Genomic DNA, 23584 nt, shown 5'->3' with positions numbered 1-23584 from the left:
GTTGCGGAGCACAGGCTCCGGACGCGCAGGCCCAGCGGCCATGGCTCACGGGCCCAGCCACTCCGCGGCATGTGGGATCCTCCCGGACCGGGGCACGAACCCGTGTTCCCTGCATCGGCAGGCGGACTCTCAACCACTGCACCACCAGGGAAGCCCGCAACATGCATATTTGAAGGTGAGAAAGAAAACAGGATTCTCAAAAGGCAAAGAAATAGGCCTTTTAAACCACAGATTTTACAGAATCTCTAATTTCAGGAATATTTTCCCAAGCAAAATGCACCCTTTTATCAAACCACATAAATGATTGAAGACGCCTGCAAATGTATGAAAAGCAAATTACTATTTTTCCCTTTTAGTGTCATCACTAAACAAGACTCAGTAACCCAGAGAAAGATTTTCAGTATTTTAACATTGTCTCCCTCTGCTGTATAAAAAAGATTCAAAAATTTCATCATTTCCATTAAGATATAATTAAGTACAATTCTTTCCATTTGTTTCCCATAAAACACAGCTTAAAAACTGGTAGTTTAACCAAGTAATATATATTACTTCGGGTTAGGACAATAAAAATAATCATCCTCCCGAATATATCCTACAAATATAAATTCTTTAGTCCAGAGAGAAAAACCTATGAAAAGAAGCAACTGCTTTACAGAAGGGTAAGTATTTTTCCTGGGCCACACTGAACAATTTAGTAACTTGTGAACTTGGGGAAGGCATTTTAAGTCCATGAACCTCAATTTCTTTTCACCTGTAAAACTAAGAAGGAAAATACTTACTACACCCTGCCAACTTCATAAGGCCAACATCAGAATCCAACATAAATTCATTCTCTGAAAAATTACTGACCACTCACTCACTACACACAGTGCCATATGGCTAAGGATGCCAAATTTAGCAAATGAAACATACTTATATTTAAAAATTATTCACTGTTTGCCAGCCCGCCAAGCTGAGATGTCACATCAGCCATTTCTCAATAGTCACTGATGTGAAGTGCCAGGTGTGAGGCCTGTGCATGAAGCACCCTGTGAACAAGTGAAACTAGAGGAAGCACAAAGGAAAAGAAAAAAAAAAGACAAGAACTGTGTCTTGCGAATTCCTCTTGCAAGAACACCATAATCACAACTAACTGCTGAACAATCATCGACAGGAAGACACTGGAACTCAGCAAAAAAGACACCCCACATCCAGAGACAAAGGAGAAGCCACAGTGAGATGGTAGGAGGGGCGCAATCACAATAAAATCAAATCCCATAACTGCTGGGTGGGTGACTCACAAACTGGAGAACACTTAGACCACGGAAGTCCACCCACTGGAGTGAAGGTTCTGAGCCCCACGTCAGGCTTCCCAACCTGGAGGTCCAGCAACGGGAGGAGGAATTCCTAGAGAATCAGACTTTGAAGGTTAGTGGGAATTGATTGCAGGACTTTGACAGGACTGGGGGAAACACAGACTCCACTCTTGGAGGGCACACACAAAGTAGTGTGCCCACCAAGACCCAGGTGGAAGGAGCAGTGACCCCATAGGAGACTGAACCAGACCTACCTGCTAGTATTGCAGGGACTCCGGCAGAAGCAGGGGGAAGACGTGGCTACCACAGGGACAAGGACACTCACAGCAGAAGTTCTGGGAAGTACTCCTTGGTGAACCCTCCTGGAGTCTGCCATTAGCCCCACCAAAGAGCCAGGTACGCTCCAGTGCTGGGTCACCTCAGGTCAAACAACCAACAGGGAGGAACCCAGCTCCACCCATCAGCAGACAAGTGGATTAAAGTTTTACTGAGCTCTGCCCACCAAAGTAACACCCAGCTCTACCCACCGCCAGTCCCTCCCATCAGGAAGCTTGCACAAGCCTCTTAGATAGCCTCATCCACCACAGGGCAGGCAGCAGAAGCAAAAAGAACTACAATCCTGCAGCCTGTGGAATGAAAACCATAATCACAGAAAGATAGACAAAATAAAAAGGCAGAGGAAGGAACAATATAAAACCCCAGAAAAACAAATGAAGCGGAGATAGGCAACCGTCCAGAAAAAGAATTCAGAATAATGACAGTGAAGATGATCCAGGACCTCGGAAAAAGAATGGAGGCAAAAATTGAGAAGATGCAAGAAATGTTTAACGAAGACCCCAAAGAGTTAAAGAACAAACACCTAGAAGAATTAAAGAACACACAAACAGAGACGAACAATACAATAACTGAAATGAAAAATACACTAGAAGGAACCAATAGCAGAATAACTGAGGCAGAAGAACGGATAAGTGATCTGAAGACAGAACGGTGGAATTCACTGCTGCTGAACAGAATAAAGAAAAAAGAATGAAAAGAAATGAAGACAGCCTAGGAGACCTCTGGGACAACATTAAATGCAACAACATTGACATTATAGGGGTCTCAGAAGGAGAAGAGAGAGAGAAAGGACCCAAGAAAATATTTGAAGAGATTATAGTTGAAAACTTCCCTAACATAGGAAAGGAAATAGCCACCCAAGTCCAGGAAGCTCAGAGAGTCCCAGGCAGGATAAACCCAAGGAGAAACAGGCTGAGACATATAGTAGTCAAAATGACAAAAATTAAAGACAAAGAAAAATTATTAAAAGCAACAAGGGAAAAACGACCAATACAAGGGAGCTCCCATAACGTTAACACCTGATTTCTCAGCAGAAAATCTACAAGCCAGAAGGAATTGGAACAATATATTTAAAGTGATGAAAGGGAAGAACCTACAACCAAGATTACTCTACCCAGAAAGGATCTCATTCAGATTTGACAGAGAAATCAAAAGCTTTACAGACAAGGAGAAGCTAAGAGAATCCAGCACCACCAAACCAGCTCTACAACAAATGCTAAAGGAACTTCTCTAAGTGGGAAACACAAGAGAAGAAAAGAACCTACAAAAACAAACTGAAAACAATTAAAAACATGGTAACAGGAACATACATATCGATAATTACCTTCAACGTGAATGGATTAAATTCTCCAACCAAAAGACACAGGCTTGCTGAAAGGATACAAACACAAGACCCACATACATGCTGTCTAAAAGAGATCCACTTCAGACCTAGGGACACATACAGACTGAAAGTGAAAGGATGGAAATAGATATTCCATGCAAATGGAAATCAAAAGAAAGCTGGAGCAGCAATACTCATATCAGATAAAATAGACTTTAAAATAAAAAATGTTACAAGAGACAAGAAAGGACACTACCTAATGATTAAGGGATTAATCCAAAAAGAAGATATAACAATTACAAATATATATGTACCCAACAAAGGAGCAACTCAATACATAAGACAAATGCTAACAGCTATAAAACAGAAAATTGACAGTAAGACAATAATAGTGGGGGAACTTAACACCTCACTTACACCAATGGACAGATAATCCACACAGAAAATTAATAAGGAAACAAAAGCTTTAAGTGACACAACAGACCAGACAGATTTAATTGATGTTTATAGGACACTGCATCCGAGAACAGAAGATTACACTTTCTTCTCAAGTGTGCATGGAACATTCTCCAGAATAGACCACATCCTGGGTCACAAATCAAGCCTCGGTAAATTTAAGAAAACTGAAATCATATCAAGCATCTTTTCTGACCACAATGCTATGAGATTAGAAATCAACTACAGGGAAAAAAAGGTAAAAAACACAAACACATGGGATGTGGCAAAAGCAATTCTAAGAGGGACGTTTATAGCAGTACAATCCTACCTCCAGAAACAAGAAAAATCTCAAATAAACAATCTAAACTTACACCTAAAGGAACTAGAGAAAGAAGAACAAACAAAACCCAAAGTTGGTAGAAGCAAAAAATCATAAAGATCAGAGCAGAAATAAATGAAATAGAAACAAAGAAAACAACAGTAAAGATCAATAATACTAAAAGCTGGTTCTTTGAGGAGATAAACAAAATTGAAAAACCTTTAGCCAGACTCATCAAGAAAAAGAGGGAGAGGACTCAAATCAATAAAAATTAGAAATGAAAAAGAAGTTACAATGGACGCCACAGAAATACAAAGCATCCTAAGAGACTACTATAAGCAACTCTATGTCAATAAAGTAGACAACTTGGAAGAAATGGACAAATTCTTAGAAAGGTATAACTTTCCAAGACTGAACCAGGAAGAAATAGAAAATATGAACAGACCAATCACAAGTAATGAAATTGAAACTGTGATTAAAAATCTTCCAATAAACAGAAGTCCAGGACCAGATGGCTTCACAGGTGAATTCTATCAAACATTTAGAGAAGAGCTAACACCCATCCTTCTCACACTCTTCCAAAAAGTTGCAGAGGAAGGAACACTCCCAAACTCATTCTTTGTGGCCACCATCACCTTGATACCAAAACCAGACAGAGATACTACAAAACAAGAAAATTTCAGACCAGTACCAGTGATAAATATAGATGCAAAAATCCTCAGCAAAATACTAGCAAACAGAATCTAACAACACATTTAAAGGATCATAGACCATGATCAAGTGGGACTTATCCCACGGATGCAAGGGTTCTTCAGTATAGGCAAATTAATACACCATATTAACAAACTGAAGAATGAAAACCACATGATCATCTCAATAGATGCAGAAAAAGCTTCTGACAAAATTCAACACCCATTTATGATAAAAACTCTCCAGAAAGTGGACATAGAGGGAACCTACCTCAACATAATAAAGGCCATATACAACAAACCCACAGCAAACATCATTCTCAATGGTGAAAAACTGAAAGCATTTCCTCTAAGATCAGGAACAAGACAAGGATGTTCCCTCTTGCCACTATTACTCAACATAGTTTTGGAAGTCCTAGCCACGGCAATCAGAGAAGAAAAAGAAATAAAAGGAATACAAATCGGAAAAGAAAAAGTAAAACTGTCAGTGTTTGCAAATTACACGATACTATACACAGAGAATCCTAAAGATGCCACCAGAAAACTACTAGAGCTAATCAATGAATTTGGTAAAGTAGCAGGATACAAAATTAATGCACAGAAATCTCTTGCATTCCTAGACACTAACAACGAAAGATCAGAAAGAAATTAAGGAAACAATCCTATTCACCATTGCCACAAAATAGAGTAAAATACCTAGGAATAAACCTACCTAAGGAGGTAGAAGACCATACTGAGAAAACTATAAGACACTGATGAAAGAAATCAAAGATGACAAAAACAGATCGAGAGATATACCATGTTCTTGGATTGGAAGAATCAATACTGTGAAAATGACTATACTACCCAAAGCAATCGACAGATTCAATGCAATCTCTATCAAATTACCAATGGCAGTTTTTACAGAACTAGAGCAAAAAATCTTAAAATTTGTATGGAAACACAAAAGACCCCAAATACCCAAAGCAATCTTGATGGAAAAAAAAAGAGCTGGAGTAATCAGGCTTCCTGGCTTCAGACTATACTACAAAGCTACAGTAATCAAGACAATATGGTAGTGGCACAGAAACAGAAATATAGATCAATGGAACAGGTAAGAAAGCCCAGAGATAAACCCACACACCTATGGTCAACTAATCTATGACAAAGGAGGCAAGGATATACAGTGGAGAAAAGACAGTCTCTTCAATAAGTGGTGCTGGGAAAACTGGACAGCTACATGTACAAGAATGAAATTAGAACATTCTCTAACACCATACACAAAAATAAACTCAAAATGGATTAAAGACCTAAATGTAAGACCAGACACTATAAAACTCTTAGAGGAAAACATAGGAAAAACACTCTTTGACATAAATCACAGCAAGATCTTTTTTGACCCACATCCTGGAGTAATGGAAATAAAAACAAAATAAACAAATGGGACCTAACGAAACTTCAAAGCTTTTGCACAGCAAATGAAACCATAAATAAGACCAAAAGACAAACCTCAGAATAAGAGAAATTATATGCAAACAAATCAACGGACAAAGGATTAATCTCTACAATATATAAACAGCTCATGAGCTCAATATTAAAAAAACAAACCCACTCAAAAAATGGGCAGAAGGGCTTCCCTGCTGGTGCAGTGATTAAGAATCCGCCTGCCAATGCAGGGGACGTGGGTTCGAGCCCTGGTCTGGGAAGATCCCACATGCCACAGAGCAACTAAGCCTACGTGCCGCACAACTACTGAAGCCTGTGCGCCTAGAGCCCGTGCTACGCAACAACAGAAGCCACCACAACGAGAAGTGCACGCACTGCAACAAAAAGTAGCCCCCCCTCACCACAACCTGAAAAAGCCTGCACGCAGCAACAAAGACCCAATGCAGCCAAAAATAAATAAATTAAATTAATTTTATATATTGAAAAAAAAGGGCAGAAGACCTAAATAGACATTTCTCCAAAGAAGACATACAGACATACAGATGGCCAAGAGGCACATGAAAAGATGCTCAACATCACTAATTAATAGAGAAATGCAAATCAAAACTACAATGAAGTATCACTTCACACTGGTCAGAATGAATGGGCATCATCAGAAAATCTACAAACAACAAATGCTAGAGAGGGTGTGGAGAACAGGGAACCCTCTTGCACTGTTGGTGGGAATATAAATTGATACAGCCACTATGGAGTTTCCTTAAGAAACTAAAAACAGAACTACCATACGAGTCAGCAATCCCACCACTGGGCATATACCCTGAGAAAACCATAATTCAAAAAGACACATGTACCACAATGTTCACTGCAGCACTATTTACAATAGCCAGGACATGGAAGCAACCTAAGTGTCCATCAACAAATGAATGGATAAAAAAGATGTGGCACATATGTACAATGGAATATTACTCAGCCATAAAAAGAAACGAAATTGAGTTATTCGTAGTGAGATGGATGGACCTAGAGTCTGTCATACGCAGTGAAGTCAGAAAGAGAAAAACAAATACCGTAGGCTAACACATACATATGGAATCTTAAAAAAAAAATTGTTCTGAAGAACCTAGGGGCAGGACAGAAATAAAGACACAGACATAGAGAATGAACTTGAGGACACAGGGAGGGGTAAGGGTAAGCTGGGATGAAGTGAGAGAGTGGCATTGACATATATACACTACCAAATGTAAAACAGCTAGTGGGAAGCAGCCACATAGCACAGTGAGATCAGCTTGGTGCTTTGTGACCACCCATAGGGGTGGGATAGAGAGGGTGGGAGGGAGACGCAAGAGGGAGGGGATATGGGGATATATGTATACTTATAGCTGATTCACTTTGTTATACAGCAGAAACTAACACAACATTATAAAGCAATTATACTCCAATAAAGATGTTAAAAAATAAATAAATTTTAAAAAATAAATAAACTGTGGTACGTCGAAAATGAAAAGGCACATGCACCCCAATGTTCACTGCAGCACTATTTACAACAGCCAGGTCATGGAAGCAACTTAAGTGCTCACTGACAGATGAATGGATAAAGAAGATGTGGTACATATATACGATGGAATACTAGCCATAAAAAGGAACGAAACTGGGTCATTTGTAGAGATGTGGATGGACCTAGAAACTGCCATACAGAGTGAAGTCAGAAAGAGAAAAACAAATATTGTATATTAACGCATATGTGTGGAATCTAGAAAAATGGTACAGATGAACTGGTTTGCAAGGCAGAAATGGAGAGACAGATGTAGAGAGCAAACGTATGGACATCAAGGGGGGAAAGCGGACACCAAGGGGGGAAAGCGGGGGTGGGGTGGTGGTGGGATGAACTGGGAGATTGGGATTGACACATACACAGTGATGTGTATAAAACAGATGATAAGAACCTGCTGTATAAATAATAAATAAATAAAATAAAATTCAGAAAAATAAAAACAGAAAGTTAACTGGGCATCCTATACTGTATCTGGTAACCCTACATGAAGCACATAAATAGACACAAATATGACACCTTCTTATCTTCAGAAGACTTACTAAGAGTAAGGGAAATAGGGCTTCCCTGGTGGCGCAGTGGTTGAGCGTCCTCCTGCCAATGCAGGGGACATGGGTTCGTGCCCCGGTCCAGGAAGATCCCACATGCCACGCAACGGCTGGGCCCGTGAGCCATGGCCGCTGAGCCTGCGCTTCGCAATGGGAGGGGCCACAACAGTGAGAGGCCCGCGTACCGCCAAAAAAAAAAAAAAAAAAGAGTAAGGGAAATAAATGTGTACATATAAACAAACTAGTATACAGGAAAGGAAAGTAGTTATGTAGCATTTAAAGAAAGGAGCAAGGGGCAAAAAAAGTAAACTGGGAACACAGTAAGGGGGGCTGAGGAATGGTTAGAATCAATAAGCACTCACAAGATTCAAAGGAGAATCAAGAGTAAGACAGGACACTGCTTAATTAAAACCTCAATTGTAGCCACACATACTTGTGTATTCACCAACCACACAATTCCATTATACAAGGTGGCTCAGTAACACAGGTTTTTAAGTTATTTGCCATCTATCACACAAATCAATTTATATTTAAATTACTTCAAAAAAACATGCATTAACAACCTCTCAATAGAAAGATGTACAAAAATGCCAAACTCCTAATTTTCTGACCTATCTCCCTCTCAAATCTAGTTATAGTTTTGTGCTTATTGTACCCAATATTATCTTATTAAATTCTACCCAATGTGGATGGGGCCAGTAAGATGAAAATCTTCACAGTATGTCACCCTTTTTCTCACTTTCTATTGTCCAAGCAACTGTTTCCTATCTCTGCCTCTTAAGTAAACAGCTTTGTACTTTGTACATTTCAAATAGATAAATGAGCAGATCATTTTTAACTAGATGCAAAAACTACTGCTTCTTTACTTCTTTACTTCCTGCTCCAACCCTCTTCAGGTGTCCCCTTCTTCCTGCAGGCCCAGTTACCATTCTTCATGACACAGGCCAACCCTGATTCTATTCTATGATAGGAAAATTTACACAACTAAACTCAAAAGTTAAATAACACACTGTGTTGCATGCAGGACATATGCATAAAAAAGGTTTAGTAATGGAATTTATATCATTCTTTCTCATTAACTCATCATATACCTTCATACAATCTTACAGATGAAAGGATTTCAGAGTTCACAGTCCATATCCCTCTCATTTTTACAGATGCTGAAAATCTTGTCCTATGTGTAACTACTCTAAATTAACAGGGCAAGCAAAGAACCAGTCAGATTTTTTGATTTTCAGCTTAGTATTATTCCTGCTAAATTATACTTCTACCTACTCGTACTACATCTTTTGACTGGTAGCTGATATATACCATGAATTTTAATTCTATTGCATATTTTTACCTCTTTTTGAAAATATAAAGGAATCTAAAAATTATGGTTACTCAAACAGCAATTTAAATTATTCATTAATCCTTCATAACAAAGTAACCTAAAAGTCAGCTTAACTAAAAAACAAGAAAGCAGATTCATCTTGATAGTAGTCTGTATTTTTAACTGCATAAGAAAGTGTGAGAGAAGTATTTGTATATCACAACAGACCAAAATGACAAGTTCAAGACATGAGACACTGTCAGTATCAAATCTTAAAAAAATGCTGATCACTGTATCTTTTATGAAAACCTCTTTATTGAGAAGTATTATACCTATCTTAATAAGCATATAAACACTTTTGAGGTTAGATTTTTACAATCCATTTTCCTAGAATTTGGGAAGGTGGAAAAACTATTCAAAAATTATTGTTTGTATTTAATTTAAAGATATGTGGCTGGAAGGATCTATAAGCTCACAATCACAGATTACCACTGACAACCCTTTTCAATTATCTTACCTTTGTTGAAAGTACTTTAAATGTGCTCTGTTCTGGTATTATAGGATGAAGAAGTCTCAGCTTCAAATTATAATCCTCTCCAGAAGGAAGTTTCACCAATGCGGACAACTAATGATCACAAAATTAGTAGCACATTTTATAAATTTATTTAAAGAAGGGTAAAGTACTTAAACTGACTACAATTACATGCTGCAGATTATTTTCAAAACTTTCTATGGAATATCAGACTTAAGAATCTCAAAATAATCTTTTAAATATCTGGTATCCTTCTCATGAATTCTCATATACATAATTAAGTAGCAGAACAGAGTATGTTTCATAACACATACTGAACATTTAAATCTCAAGGAAACTCAATCTACAAGAACAAAATAATACAGTACGTAACAAAGAAATATTCATGTGCAAAACATCTAGTTCTACCATGAACTCTCTTAAATATCTATCACAAGGTTTTCTACTAAATGCTAAGAAACCAAGTTATTGAAAGTTATACTCATTTAATATGGTTAGTAAATTCTAAGATATATAAGTCACAAAAATTAAGTGGATCTTTTTCATGAAGTATACCACACATATGTGTAACCAAAGCACGTATCTTACTAATGTCTTTTATATTTGTCAACCAAATTCTGCTTTGAATTCCAAAGCTAAAGAAAGAGAAAACAATGCACACCTAGCTATAACCTACAGTATACATACTCATCTCAAAACTTAAAATGATTCAAATGGAAAAGCAATGCTTCAGATTTTCATCATTTTCCACATTATCTCAGGAAAAAATGATATATATCTAATAGACTGCTATAGATTACTCTGCAATATATATTTATATTTACAAATAAACGTATTTAACCTCAACCAAAAATAATTCAAACACTGTAATAACCTCTTTTTCTGAAAATTCCACATTTACATCATTCTTCTGAACATTCTTGATCATAAGTGTAATGATTACTTGAGATTCTGTTTGATACCAGTCATACCTATAAAAAAGAAAAAGGAAACTTAAAAGAGAACTTAAATTTTCTTAAAGTTGTTGCTTGTTTTGTCAAGATAAAAACTGTATATAATCTGATGAACAACAAGAGCGCCACCTTGAGGAACAAAATAGCAAAGCAGCTGCTGATTCACAGAAACAATTTTATGTAACTAATTTCATATGACCTGTACTAAGGGAAGAGAAAAGTAAGGTTGATGATGTCCAAAACCCCTCCAGTGAATTTAATAAATACTTACATAATTTTCTAGGTTCTAACATATCTCTAATACTGTTGTGCTTAAGCTAATTGGTTTTTTTTGGCCACACCACACAGCATGAGGACACATGCACAGCTAGTTTTAAAGATAAAATTTATTCTAACAGGTAACAATTCTAATACACCAACAGTTTTATCCTCTCATTTCAACCTAATACTAAGAAGTAAACACTTCCATCCCTATTTTACAAATGAAAAAAAAAGTAAGCTCAGAAGGGTGAGGCAACTGGCACATCAGTAGCAGGTGTTACACTGGACCCAGGTCAACCTGACCCCGCACTCCAGGATCTCTTTACTGAAGCTGAGGGCAAACAGCCCTGAGCACAGGGAACAGAAGCAAATGAGCTAAAATTAAAATAATTTAACTCATTCTGCCAGGCACAATATTAAATATAGTACCTTCCTTCAATCTCAAAGTATGTGGAAAGATTAGTGTGCCTAGAGATTCTAATTATGTGTATCTTTCCCACTGAAAGCTCTAAAAATATATCATCACTTTCAAATTAGAGTGGATTATAAACTCCATGAAAGCAGAGCTATTTATCTATCCTGCCACTATCACATTCCCAGGACTAAGCACAGTACCCTGATACATGGTATATTTATTACATCAATGTGGGATTATTTTATACTCCGAACGCTCCAATTATTAAGTTTATGTACCCTACCCCTGCTCCTGTCACTAAAGTTCTTTGTTTACTAGGTACTTGGAGAGTCATCCTGTTATCTCCCCAGAAAGAACATGAGTAAATTGTTTTAACACTTTCAAGCCATTTTACGTCAAAAGCACTGGATCTTTAAAAGACTCACAGTTTTCCTTTGAAATTCAGTTAGGATGCAAAGCTCGAGATTAATGCCTTGTGTTTCTTTCTGTTACACTAAGAATACAAGCTGTACACACAGCTAATGAACAACTAAAAATAACTCAAATCCTTGCTAAATACTTATTCATGATTGTAACTGCTGCCCTCAGCAAGTGACTTTCAACTCATGCAAAATTAGTCTATGAAAAATTTACTCCACATATAAAAGGCAGGTAGAGTTACAATTCTATCAAGTCTACTAACTTATTTACCTAGGTAACAGCAATAACTTAAATGGAAGAGACTCTCTTTAATACATGGAAAGGTGACATAATGTGGAATCAGGTGAAGTAAGTTTTAATTGGCAATTGATTTGATTTTAACCTTAATATAAACACTAATTCAAATCAGTTAACAGTCTTACAATTAGTTTTTCAAGGCTTTAATATGATTTCTCTTATAAACTAAGAAATACTTAAATCACAGGTAAGGACTTGCTTACTATTAAACAACAGGGTTTTTTCCCTTTAGGCATATTTATCACGCATTATGAAAACCAAACACTTACTTGATTTTTGACTGATAAGTCCTCTGGGATGCAGACTGATTCTGACAAGTTCAAAGAGAAAGATTTTTACAAGTTAGTTTAGTAACTGCATATTAAAAATGCATGTATTATTAATTTACCCAGTGTTATAGTTTGATATGGAATACTTTGATATGGAATAACTACATGAAAACTTCTTACAGAGCATGGTATCCATAATTGTTAAATAATACTCATCTTCACAGGAATTAGAATACTCAGTTGTTGTTTTTTTTTTTTTTTTTTTTTTTGCGGTACGCGGGCCTCTCACTGTTGTGGCCTCTCCCGTTGCGGAGCACAGGCTCCGGACGCGCAGGCTCAGCGGCCATGGCTCACGGGCCCAGCCGCTCCGCGGCATGTGGGATCTTCCCAGACCGGGGCACGAACTCGTGTCCCCCGCATCGTCAGGCGGACTCTCAACCACTGCGCCACCAGGGAAGCCCTCAGTTGTTGTTTTTTAATTTTATTTTTTTTAACATCTTTATTGGAGTATAATTGATTTACAATGATGTTAGCTTCTGCTTTATAACAAAGTGAATCAGTTATACATATACATATGTCCCCACATCTCTTCCCTCTTGCGTCTCCCTCCCTCCCACCCTCCCTATCCCACCACTCCAGGTGGTCACAAAGCACCGAGCTGATCTCCCTGTTACTCAGCATTTTTTAAATTTTATGAGTTTCAATTACAAAAAACCGTTTTTCTTCTAAATTAAAAGAAGGATAAAAAACAGAAAAATTTCTGAAGATACGTTTGGAAAAGGTTACATATAAAATGTCCAGTTCCAAGATTCAGTAACTCTCTAAGTTGAAAATAACAATAACATTTAAAAAAACATTTTTAAGATTATAGTATAACCTTCAGGCTTAACAATGGCATCAAACTGCTCTGGAAAAACATATGAAGCACTATTTCCATGGTGCCTTCCTGATATTGTCTTACACCATTTATGGCTGGCCTCTCTGCTACAAACATTCTACACCGACCACTGAGAAACAAAGTGACTCTTAACCAATCCAAACTTTTCTAAACTACGTGTGCCAGTTCAGACTGTAAATCTAAAGAACTTGTCCTGGGTCAATGGTGGCCTCCAAGTTGTCCCTAAGTAAGAAGGGAAGAGACAGCGTTTGGAGGAAGAAAATTAGTAAAACAGCCCTAGAGAGATATGTAACTGACAGAAAGCTCATTCCGAGTCCAGCCTCAAATATACTTAGTAATAATATAATTAAGTAAAAACACAAAGAATAGGGGCTTCCCTGGTGGCGCAGTGGTTGAGAGTCCGCCTGCAAATGCAGGGGACACGGGTTCGTGCCCCGGTCCAGGAAGATCCCACATGCCGCGGAGCGGCTGGGCCCGTGAGCCACAACTACTCAGCCTGCGCGTCTGAAGCCTGTGCTCCACAATGTGAGAGGCCGCGACAGCGAGAGGCCTGTGCACCGTGATGAAGTGGCCCCCGCTCGCCGCAACTGGAGAAAGCCCTCACACAGAAACGAAGACCCAACACAGCCAAAAAAAAAAACACACACACACACACAAAGGATAAAACCTTTGGACTTACCACCTCAGGCTGTGATCCTGTTAAAAACATAAAAAGGAAACATTTTCAGGTAACAGTACATGTATAGGCAAAATTACATATATGATTTCTATGGCACAAACAGTGATTAAGCAAACCAATTCTCCATGCATACCTAATAAGGGAAAGGGGTTTAACTGCATCCTGGAGTCACTTGAGACTCCTCAGTAATTTCTTACCAGTAATACCACTGCAAAACAAATCCATCCAAATTTCCCTTTCAACATATCGAATGAGGTAAAAAATCAAAATACCTTGGGAATGCCCAACCTAAGAGAACATCCACTACTTAAATTATAAGTTATAAAGTTCAAAACAAACAAATGTCAAACATTTACTTCTTTTTAAACGGAAAGACCACAGGAAACCTGCATACTTACCATTCTGAGCTTCTTGACACCTTTTAATCCAGACAATGAAATCAGTATCCGTACCTAGAAAGAACAAACTTACTGTAACATCACCCATCCGCACAACCTCACATATTCATTCAACATAAATTACTGAATACCTATGTTCCAAACACTATTCTAGGCACTGTGGATGCAACAGTGAATTAGACAAAAATATCTGTCCTAACAGAGTTTATAGCTATCCTAATATTAAACCTATTAGTTACTTGTTCATCCTGAAGAATTCTGATTTTTAAAAAATCAATTTTATCTGCCTGCCAATGCAGGGGACACGGGTTCGATCCCTGGTCCAGGAAGATCCCACATGCTACGGAGCAACTAAGCCCGTGCACCACAACTACTGAGCCTGTGCTCTAGAGCCCGCGAGCCACAACTACTGAAGTCTGCTCCATGTCCCCTATGGGGCAAAACCATTCCCAGTTAGGAGCTACTGCTTTAGAGAATTGTGATAACACTCTATCATAAGATGAAGATAAAATGATAGTACACAATTAGGATTATGTACTGTAACTATCTATGAGATTACTTATAACCTTTTTGTACTCTGCAGAGTTTTTGATACTTGGCTTTTACAATTTCTATATATTATGCACAGATATCTATACTGCTGTGATAATTTTCATCTATTTCTCTCAAAAAGGTGATATTAGAAACTCACAATACTCTCAAACCTCCATGTTTCTTCAATACCCTATCATACTTTACCCCAAACTTAACACTTCATTTCTCAATAAAAATTTTCATTGTAAGATTTCATTATCTCAGCCGTCTGGATAATAACTTAAATAGACTTCTGAATGTGAGAGCAAATTATACTTTCACTTATCCATTAGAAAAAAAAAATAAAGCCAGACTAAGTACTTGGGAGCACACTAAGTGTTTATATAGTTTTCTGCTTCTGATGATAGTTTATCTGTGATTTAAGTGCTAAAGAAAGGCCAATTTAATCAATTTTTAAGTAAATTCAAATTCTGCAATCAACACGAAATGTCATCGAGAAGAGAAAAAAGCTGGGTTTCTATAATTAACTTGAGATTACACTAACAAAATTCAGCTATGGTATTTAAGACACATAGGTATAATGGATTAGTGTACTAACATATAATTCTAATACTTACTATCTAATTTCTGTCCTTCTGTAAAAGCTTCTAGAGCAGCAGCATAGTTTTTTTCATGGTATTCACATATCCTGCATGAGAATATTAAAAACAAATACACATACATGAGATCATGAAAAACAGCCTTCTTTCTAAATAATAAAAAAAAAGAAACTATTTTCCCTACTATTAAAAGTAAGAATTTAAGTATATGTTAATAAGCCAGCCAAGAGATTTCCTAAAATACTCTACTATAATATCTAGTATAATTCCCATTAGAATCCAATTTTGGAACTCATTTCAGAAGGAATTTCTTGATTTTAATTGTATATACTTGCTTATTCCAAAATATAGTTATATTAAGGAATTAAAGACGTTTCTGATTCTTAAAGAATAAAGTCACACTTATCAACAGAAACAAACTGGGATATAAAGTACACAGATAACAGAGTCTTCATTAAATGTAGCCTGTCCAGCTTGGGTGAGGAACAGATGTTCTCTGGTCAATTAAATACAGTAAATTCCAAATGATGAAGCAAAAAAGGGATGTGAAATCCAAGAGTTTCATCTAGACTTTGCCCTCAACCATCACTACTTTAAACTATATATATATATACTAACTATACTACAATAAAAGTATAAAATATACCTAAAATTGAATCCTATCTCAGCTATAAAATGTATAAATACAGAATTTACTATTTATATAAAGCTTACAATTAATTCATTCAAGAAACTATAGTCCAGACCCAGCAAGAAGAGTAGTTACTGCATACCCCTTTCTCAGCAGAGCAATGGAACTATTTGGATTAAGTTCAAGAGATTTCTTTGCATCAGCAACAGCATCTGCATATGGAAAAAAATGGGGTTTTAGTCAGTGACTTATGGACCCTAACAAATACTACACACAAAATTTGAATTAGCCTCTGATTTTTAAGTTTTCAAGCTGGTGGAATGGACAAATGATTTTAAATTAGGAAAAGTTAATCCAAAATAAAATTACCCTCATACCTTCCTAATGACCTAATATTGAGCTTCCTTCTTAAAGCGCTTCAGGCAATGAATAAAGCTCTGTATCACAAAGTTCATCTAATTTTCTCATTAACATCATTTATGTAATCTGACTCAAGGTATTTAATTTCTCCCTACTCGGATTATCTATCCAGATAATTAAAATTACAGAATATAGAAATACATTCTTTTTATAAAAAATAAAACAAGGGAATTCATTTAAATACTTTGTAAAATAGTAAATTTGATGTTATTCTTTGTTAGCATATCCAGTAACCATGAATGAAATCTGTACAAATTCTACACCCACTGAAGAAAGAACAGACAACCATAAAATTTAAATGGGTGATGCTCAACATGTTTGTCACATTTCGGCTACTTTACCTTGTATGAAAGACCAAGTTAAAAATCCTGGAAGATAACCTTTATTTTATTTGATTCATTGTATCTTGGGCAAAATTTGTAAGTAACTTATAGAGTCAATATACTTTTAAGAAAAGTTACCACGGTAATTCCCAAGAAGAATGTGACAATAAGCTCTTTGACAGTAAGACTGTGCGTCGTCTGGTTTCTGCTCCAGAGCCTTAGTCAGCTCCTACAAATACAAACACGCTGAGTGTCAGTAAATGTTTTTTAAAAGCCATCGAGTTCTAATTAAACATGATTTTTAATCAAATAACCTATTATCATAAAGTATTTGGAGGAAAGATAACAGGGAAACAAGCTTGGAGCTTTTCTTTCCAAGAGGATCAATATCCCCCTTTCTCCTCCCTTCTCCCCTCAAAAGACCACAACTGAATGTAATATCTACCTAAAGCACTTAGCAGTGCCTGGCCTACAGCAGAACTCAATAAATGGTAATTATTATCACCTCATTTATTCTGGAGAGTTTAGTTCATATACATTGACCACCACTGATTTTCTCCTTCTAATTTGGAGAAGATTCAAAGATCATGTAGAGTTTGAGATGCCTAGAAAATGTGAAGCTGTCCAATAAAAACAAAAATTTAAAAAATTTTTAAAATGGAAGTTAAACCTAGAGCTCAAAGAGGTTAATGGAACCAATAAATACATAATCAAGTTTACCTGGCCCTCTCCTATCCTCTTATCAATGGCCTAAGAAATTACAGCATTCTGTCAAAAGCCCAGATACAATATCTCATAGATAGCTACTATCAGTTGATCAAGAATTAACAGAGCGATTAAAACTCTGCCAGTCTGGGCAGTCACAGTTCATAAGTGGTAGCTGGAACAATACTGATGCAAGAAGAGAGAGCACGATCAGTGAAGCCAAGGACAAATGCAGGCAAACAGGAAGGCTTTGATTCTCTACCCATTGCCCACACAGCCTAGGGACTTGGTAGTTTTCTTAACAGGCAAAATTACTTCAATAGCCACACGTGTGGCTTTGCTTGAACCTCGCAGTGTGATTCTCACAAAGCAATGTATACTATACTTGGTAATCGTAAACCTAAAACCCAACATACCTAAGATCTAAACCACTTTTTACTATCTTAACCCCTATCACCCTGATCCAAGCAGTAATGAAAATCAGATCTTGTTACTATGTCTCTGCTCAAAACTTTCCAACATCTTTCCAGCTGACTCACAGCAAAAGCCCAAGTCCTTCCAATGATCTGCAAGGCCCTCCTTGATATAACCTTCTGCTCTCCCTCTCATCTCACCTCTTAAAACTCTTCTCCTTGCGCCACCATTCTAGCCACAATGGCCTCCTTGCTGTTCTTCGAACATCTCAGGACCCTGCACCTGCTGCTCCCTCTCACTAGAATGCTCTTCCCCCAGATGTGCGCAGAAAATCCATTCCCTCACTTCCTAGTCAGTGACTGTGCCAGAGATAGGATTCAAATCCAGGTCTGTCTGACTCCAAATCAAATTTTAACCACTAAACATTGCCTCGTGGTAAAATTTTACTCCAAGTTTCTTTCACACACCATCTAACATTTGTATTAATACAAGATTTTCTAATACTTTGAAATTCTTAAGCTAAAAACACCATCTTCCACTAAGCTTTCAAACAATTTTGAAAACAGCTGATGGCTTCTTACATATCTACTCAAATATATCATAAAACCACATTTCCAGCCTCTCCTCACCAAGAAAATGTATATTATAGGTCAAAAAGGCTGTTACAGATTATAATAATATCTGGATCATCAATTCAAAAAGTATTTTTTTCAGTAGTCAGGTTTTTCTGTTTGTTTTTCAAAAAGTATTTTTAAACACATATTATGGAATAAACATAGGCCAGACACTGGAGGTTCAAAGATGAATAAAATATTCCTTTTCTTTAGGAGTCAGGTATAAACTTCTGAATTTTGAACCAACTTGCAAGTGACCTTTAAAAACACAAACCAATTGTTGGTTAAGGAGAACCAGTTATGGTCATTCAGTTAAATAAACTAAGCAACTGACTTATTAGGCTATCAATAAAAAAAGTTACCAAAAAACCACTCAACACAAACTGAACATTATAACACACCAACTTGTAAGTCATGAATAAAACACAACAATAAATTTATTTTGAATAAGGAATACACCAGAAAAAGTGACGTTAAAATAATTACTTGTGGTTGTCTTAACTACATCTGACTTGTGGCAGTGTTTTCAGTGTTCTACTGTTTCTGTAACAACAGCTGCTGGCTGCTAGAATACAAAGGGACTAAAGAGGTATCTCAAAAGGCAAGGACTTCAGTGCCAACATTTGAATCACGGCAGCAAAGTGCTATTTAATCAGACTTACACAAAACGTATCCAAAGATATAGTACTTCTCACAGAAAATGGGTTGTGTTATAGTTCACAAAAGTAAAGAAACCCATGAAGTGTAAAATATAATTACACTGAAATCTTTAACAAGATAATGATAAAGGAAGTACCCTGATAACACAGAACAAGAGGGGGAAAATTCCTTTTTAAGGCATTAAAATTGTTTAAGACTTGGATCTTAGAAAATTAATTTCCAAATCTTTATAGAGCTTTAGGCTCTCTTAAAATGCTATCCAAAAAGGTTACTTGTTGTTAAGATTATAAGCAAAAGCAGACTGCTCAGACTGACCTAACATTTAAAGGCCTTTAGCTCTGGATATCTCAGCCTGACTCCACTTGCCATTTTCTTCTAGTCACAGCTAAACCCCAATCATGGATAAACAAGAGGATCAAGCCTTCTCCATTCCTAAACTAGCAAGCACCCCTGGAGAAAAATCACATAACCATGTAGAACTGGTATACTTTACGCTAACCAGCTATGCCCTCAACAAAGCTACCTGTGGTCAACTACTTCAAAGTCAGCTCCCAAACAATTATATCATACACCCCAATCCTACCCACTCCTCCAGAGGATGACCTTGATGCCTTGAACCTGCGACCTGTCACTTCTAAATTCGATAACCTTGAGCAAGTTAATCTCTTTAGCCTCAGCGTCCTTGTAAATGCACCTCACAGTTGTTCCAAGAACTGTGGTAGGAATCATTTAACACACCTGAGTGCCTACTACATCCCAGGCACTAGGCTGAGAACACAGTGGTAAACAGATACACAAACCCCCTGCACTCTTGAAGCTTACATTGGGGCCCAATTCAGATAAGGTCGTCAGAGAAAACATCTTCCTTGAGAAGGTGACATTTCAGAGAAATCTAGAGTGATGAGCATTTCCAAGCAAAACAAGAGGTAGTCAATAGAAAGTACGTTCTAGGCAAAAGAACTGCCAAGTCCAAAGGCCCTGCACCAGGACTGAGCTCAACACATTTGGGTAGCAGAAAGCAAGCCAGCGTGGCTAGAACCCAGAGGAGAAACTATAAGATGTCGACCTCAAGGGCCTCACCCTTGTACCTTACATTACTTATCCTCATAATCACCCTTTCAAGTGGTCCTAGTTAATCCCATTTTACAGACAGGAAATCTGATCCAGAAAAGTGATAGCAGGAACTTTCTTGAAACCAGGATATGGACCCAAGCAGTCTGATTCCAGAGCCCACGCTCTTAAGCACTACTCACACTGGACCTCAAAAGATTCTCATAATCCACATATATGTTTTCTCCCTCTACTGAATTGAGAATTCCTCTGCAAAGTTTTTTTTACTTCCCCAGTTAGCCTCTGCTATGCTCTTTACTGTACCTGATACACCACTCCACTGGAGTACTTATATTTTAATGATCTGTTGACTTGCCTGTCTCTCTCCACTAGACTACAAACTCCCTCACTATAGTAGTTTCATCTTTAGCTCGCTGGCTCCCAGTACAGCATTTGCCACTAACGTTGTTTGTTTAATGAATGAAAAATGTAATCAGCTTGATACACTTTCTCTTTATTCTTAATTGATGGTCTTACATAAAAATGTGACATTTTAACTGATGTTAATATCAAGCGACCTTAATTTTAAAATAGCTACTGTTAAACCAACCCTTGGGAAAATCTAGAGGGAAACAGACTCTCACTTCTCATCAAGGTTCCGGCCCTACTCATTATTACCAATTACTTAGTAATTAACATTTGCCTGTTTATCTCTGTGAGGTCATCTTAAGTTTTAAAAAGAACATTTCCTCTTAACACAAGCTGGTTCTTATCATGATCATTCTCCCCACTCCCAGTTTTTGATTCAGGTCTGTGGTAGGTCCTGAGAATCTGCATTTCTAACAAATTCCCAGGTGATGCTTCTGCAGAAGGTCTGGGGATCATGCTTTTGAAAGCCGCTATTCTACAGCACTAGACTAAGAATCAGGAAACATGTGTCCTGAGGCCCCTATTCTGCCTCTAACTGGCCGCATACATCTCTATGACAGATCACTTGGACTTCTTTTGGTCTGTTTTCTTCTGTAAGATGCACGGGTAAGGAGTACTGGCCTACCGGAGTCATAAGTACTTTCAGAAAATCTGGGGTGGAGAATTCCCTGGCAGTCCGTGCTTCCACTGCAGGGGACACGGGTTTGATCCCTGTTTGGGGAACTAAGATCCCACATGCCTGCAGCGCAGCCAAAAAAAAAAAAAACAAAATCTGGGGTGGGGTCCAAGAATTTGCATTTCTGAGTTCCTAAGTGATGCTGATGCTACTGGTCCAAGAGCCACACTTTACGGACAAATGTACTAGAGCTAATCACACACCTACACTATCCAATTTCACTCCTAGAAAGAAAAAAACAAATGCACTCCCAAAAGAAAGGACTGCATGTGTTCACCAAAATACATGTACAAGAAAATTCACAGTGGTTTTATTCATACTAGCTAACAACTGGAAATATCCCAAATGTTCACTGTTAGAATAAACTGTGCTATATTAATACAGTGGAATACTACACAGCAGTGAAAAGCAAACAACTTATGGATGTATCTCCCATAATGATTAAAGCAAGACAGAGTATCTACACTCAACTGAATACCTAGTGTATGATACTTTTTATATGAAGTCCAAGAAAAACTAACTGATGGTGACAGAGTACAGAACAGGTGGGTAAGAGGAATTACTGGCTGGGGAAAAACATGAGAAAGCCTTGAGAATGGAAGTATTCTATATCTTGATCTGGGTGGTATACATACATGTAAAACTTCAAGTTCATTAGTACAGACTTAATATTTGTGTTAGATATCCCACTTCAATAAATAATTTTAAAAGTAACTGAGATGTAACGTGACAAAGAATTCATTACATTAATCCTTTAATAGCAACTATTATATAAACTAGATTTCCAAAGGAGGCATGGGGCCTAAAAGGACCACAACAAAGGTAGATTCTGAAAATTAACAGCTATCTAGCTGACATAAGGAATTATGGAGAAAAACTCTCAGTGCCTCTGGTAACATTACTCTAATAGTGATCCCAAAAGCATCACTAGGAAACATCACAGCACTACCAAGTAATCAACCACTTTATTTGAAGGTGTTCGTATCCCAGCCCCAAAAGCATAATCCAATCTAAAAGGCCCCAAAGGACCCACGCCCTGGTTTCCTCCCCACCTCATTTCTTACTCCACTTTCATCCCAGCCTAACCAAATGGGCCTTCTTGCTGCTCCTTGCACAGCTGACTTCATTCCTACCTCAGCATCCTGACACTGACTCCTCTTCCTGCCTGAAATAATCTTTACCCAGAGCTTCCAAGCTCACTCCCTCATGCCTCTTCTCAAATGTCACCTCCTCTACTAACCACGGAACAAATTTCTTTTAGAAGTCATAGCTAGGAAAAAGGTTCTCTTGCCTCAAATTCCTAACCTTACATATGTTAAGCCATAAGAGCAAAACAAAGTTTCCTCTTTTTTATGCTTCAAAGCAAGAAACCCCTGGCTAAATTTTGTGACCCACTACATCATGTATTCTTAGTTTGGGCTCTCTTTATTACTTCAAATTATTATTTAACTCTTGCTCTTTTGCTTTCCTTCACAGCGTTATAGTTTTTCACTTAACACAAAGTGCCTTCCAAGTCAGTCAAATACATAAATAAGACTTTAATCCAGAGCAGACAGTGCCTTCCACACAGCTGCCCCCAAGAAATTGTTTTGAGGAATAAACAAATGAGTGGATAATGAACAGTGACTGGACATCTGTAAATTTTCGGGCACACACGGGAAAAGGTTTCTGTTCCAATAGTGTGAGTTCATACACGCACTCAGCACAAACCTGGTACACAGAAATGGCAAACGAAAAACCGAATGAATAAACATCAAGCCTTAGATTTCACTTTTTGCTCTCAGTCACAAATGCCATTTTAAAAACAAACCAACCCTTTCAGACCAACTATGAATGTTACCTCTACCCCCAAAATGGAGAGCAGGTTTTACTAAGCAGCTCCAAGGATGCAGGAACGGACTAGGGATGGGAAGCGTAACCGGGCCGCTGCGGGACACAGAAGGGAGAGGCGGAGTCTGTCAACATCGGGGCTGAGACAGGAAAAGCAGCAGCCCCGACCCCAGGAAGACAGTGCTGGGAAGAGGCGGGGTGGGCCGGAACCCAACGCGGCTGCGTTCCCCAGAGCACAGTGAACCGGCTCTCTCACCTCCAACGCCGCCTGGGGGTCCTCGTCGATCAGAGCATCAGAGAAGCTCCGGAAAAACCTGCCAGGAAAACAACGACTTCAGCAGGGAT

General features: G+C 37.9%; 1 protein-coding gene across 2 annotated transcripts in view; it reads right to left on the bottom strand.

Moving 5' to 3' along the window:
* The window catches only part of SUGT1 (SGT1 homolog, MIS12 kinetochore complex assembly cochaperone), a 43630-nt gene that overhangs the window by 19812 nt on the left and 234 nt on the right, over positions 1–23584 (bottom strand). Inside the window, exons 2-10 of one of the 2 annotated variants that reach the window (XM_065895990.1) lie at positions 23496–23553; positions 17000–17090; positions 16261–16330; positions 15506–15576; positions 14355–14408; positions 13957–13973; positions 12380–12414; positions 10639–10735; positions 9750–9857 (exon numbers count right to left, since the gene is read on the bottom strand). In XM_065895990.1, the coding sequence (XP_065752062.1) occupies positions 9750–9857; positions 10639–10735; positions 12380–12414; positions 13957–13973; positions 14355–14408; positions 15506–15576; positions 16261–16330; positions 17000–17090; positions 23496–23553 (601 nt within the window). Of the gene's footprint in view, positions 1–9749; positions 9858–10638; positions 10736–12379; positions 12415–13956; positions 13974–14332; positions 14409–15505; positions 15577–16260; positions 16331–16999; positions 17091–23495; positions 23554–23584 lie in introns of both variants that reach the window. The other variant, XM_065895991.1, reaches the window with a different exon arrangement.

The sequence above is a fragment of the Phocoena phocoena genome, chromosome 18 (assembly GCF_963924675.1).
Source record: "Phocoena phocoena chromosome 18, mPhoPho1.1, whole genome shotgun sequence".
NCBI classification, from domain to species: Eukaryota; Metazoa; Chordata; class Mammalia; order Artiodactyla; family Phocoenidae; genus Phocoena; species Phocoena phocoena.
The sequence above is the reverse complement of the archived record's forward strand: the minus strand, read 5'-3'. Positions and strand labels throughout refer to the sequence as shown.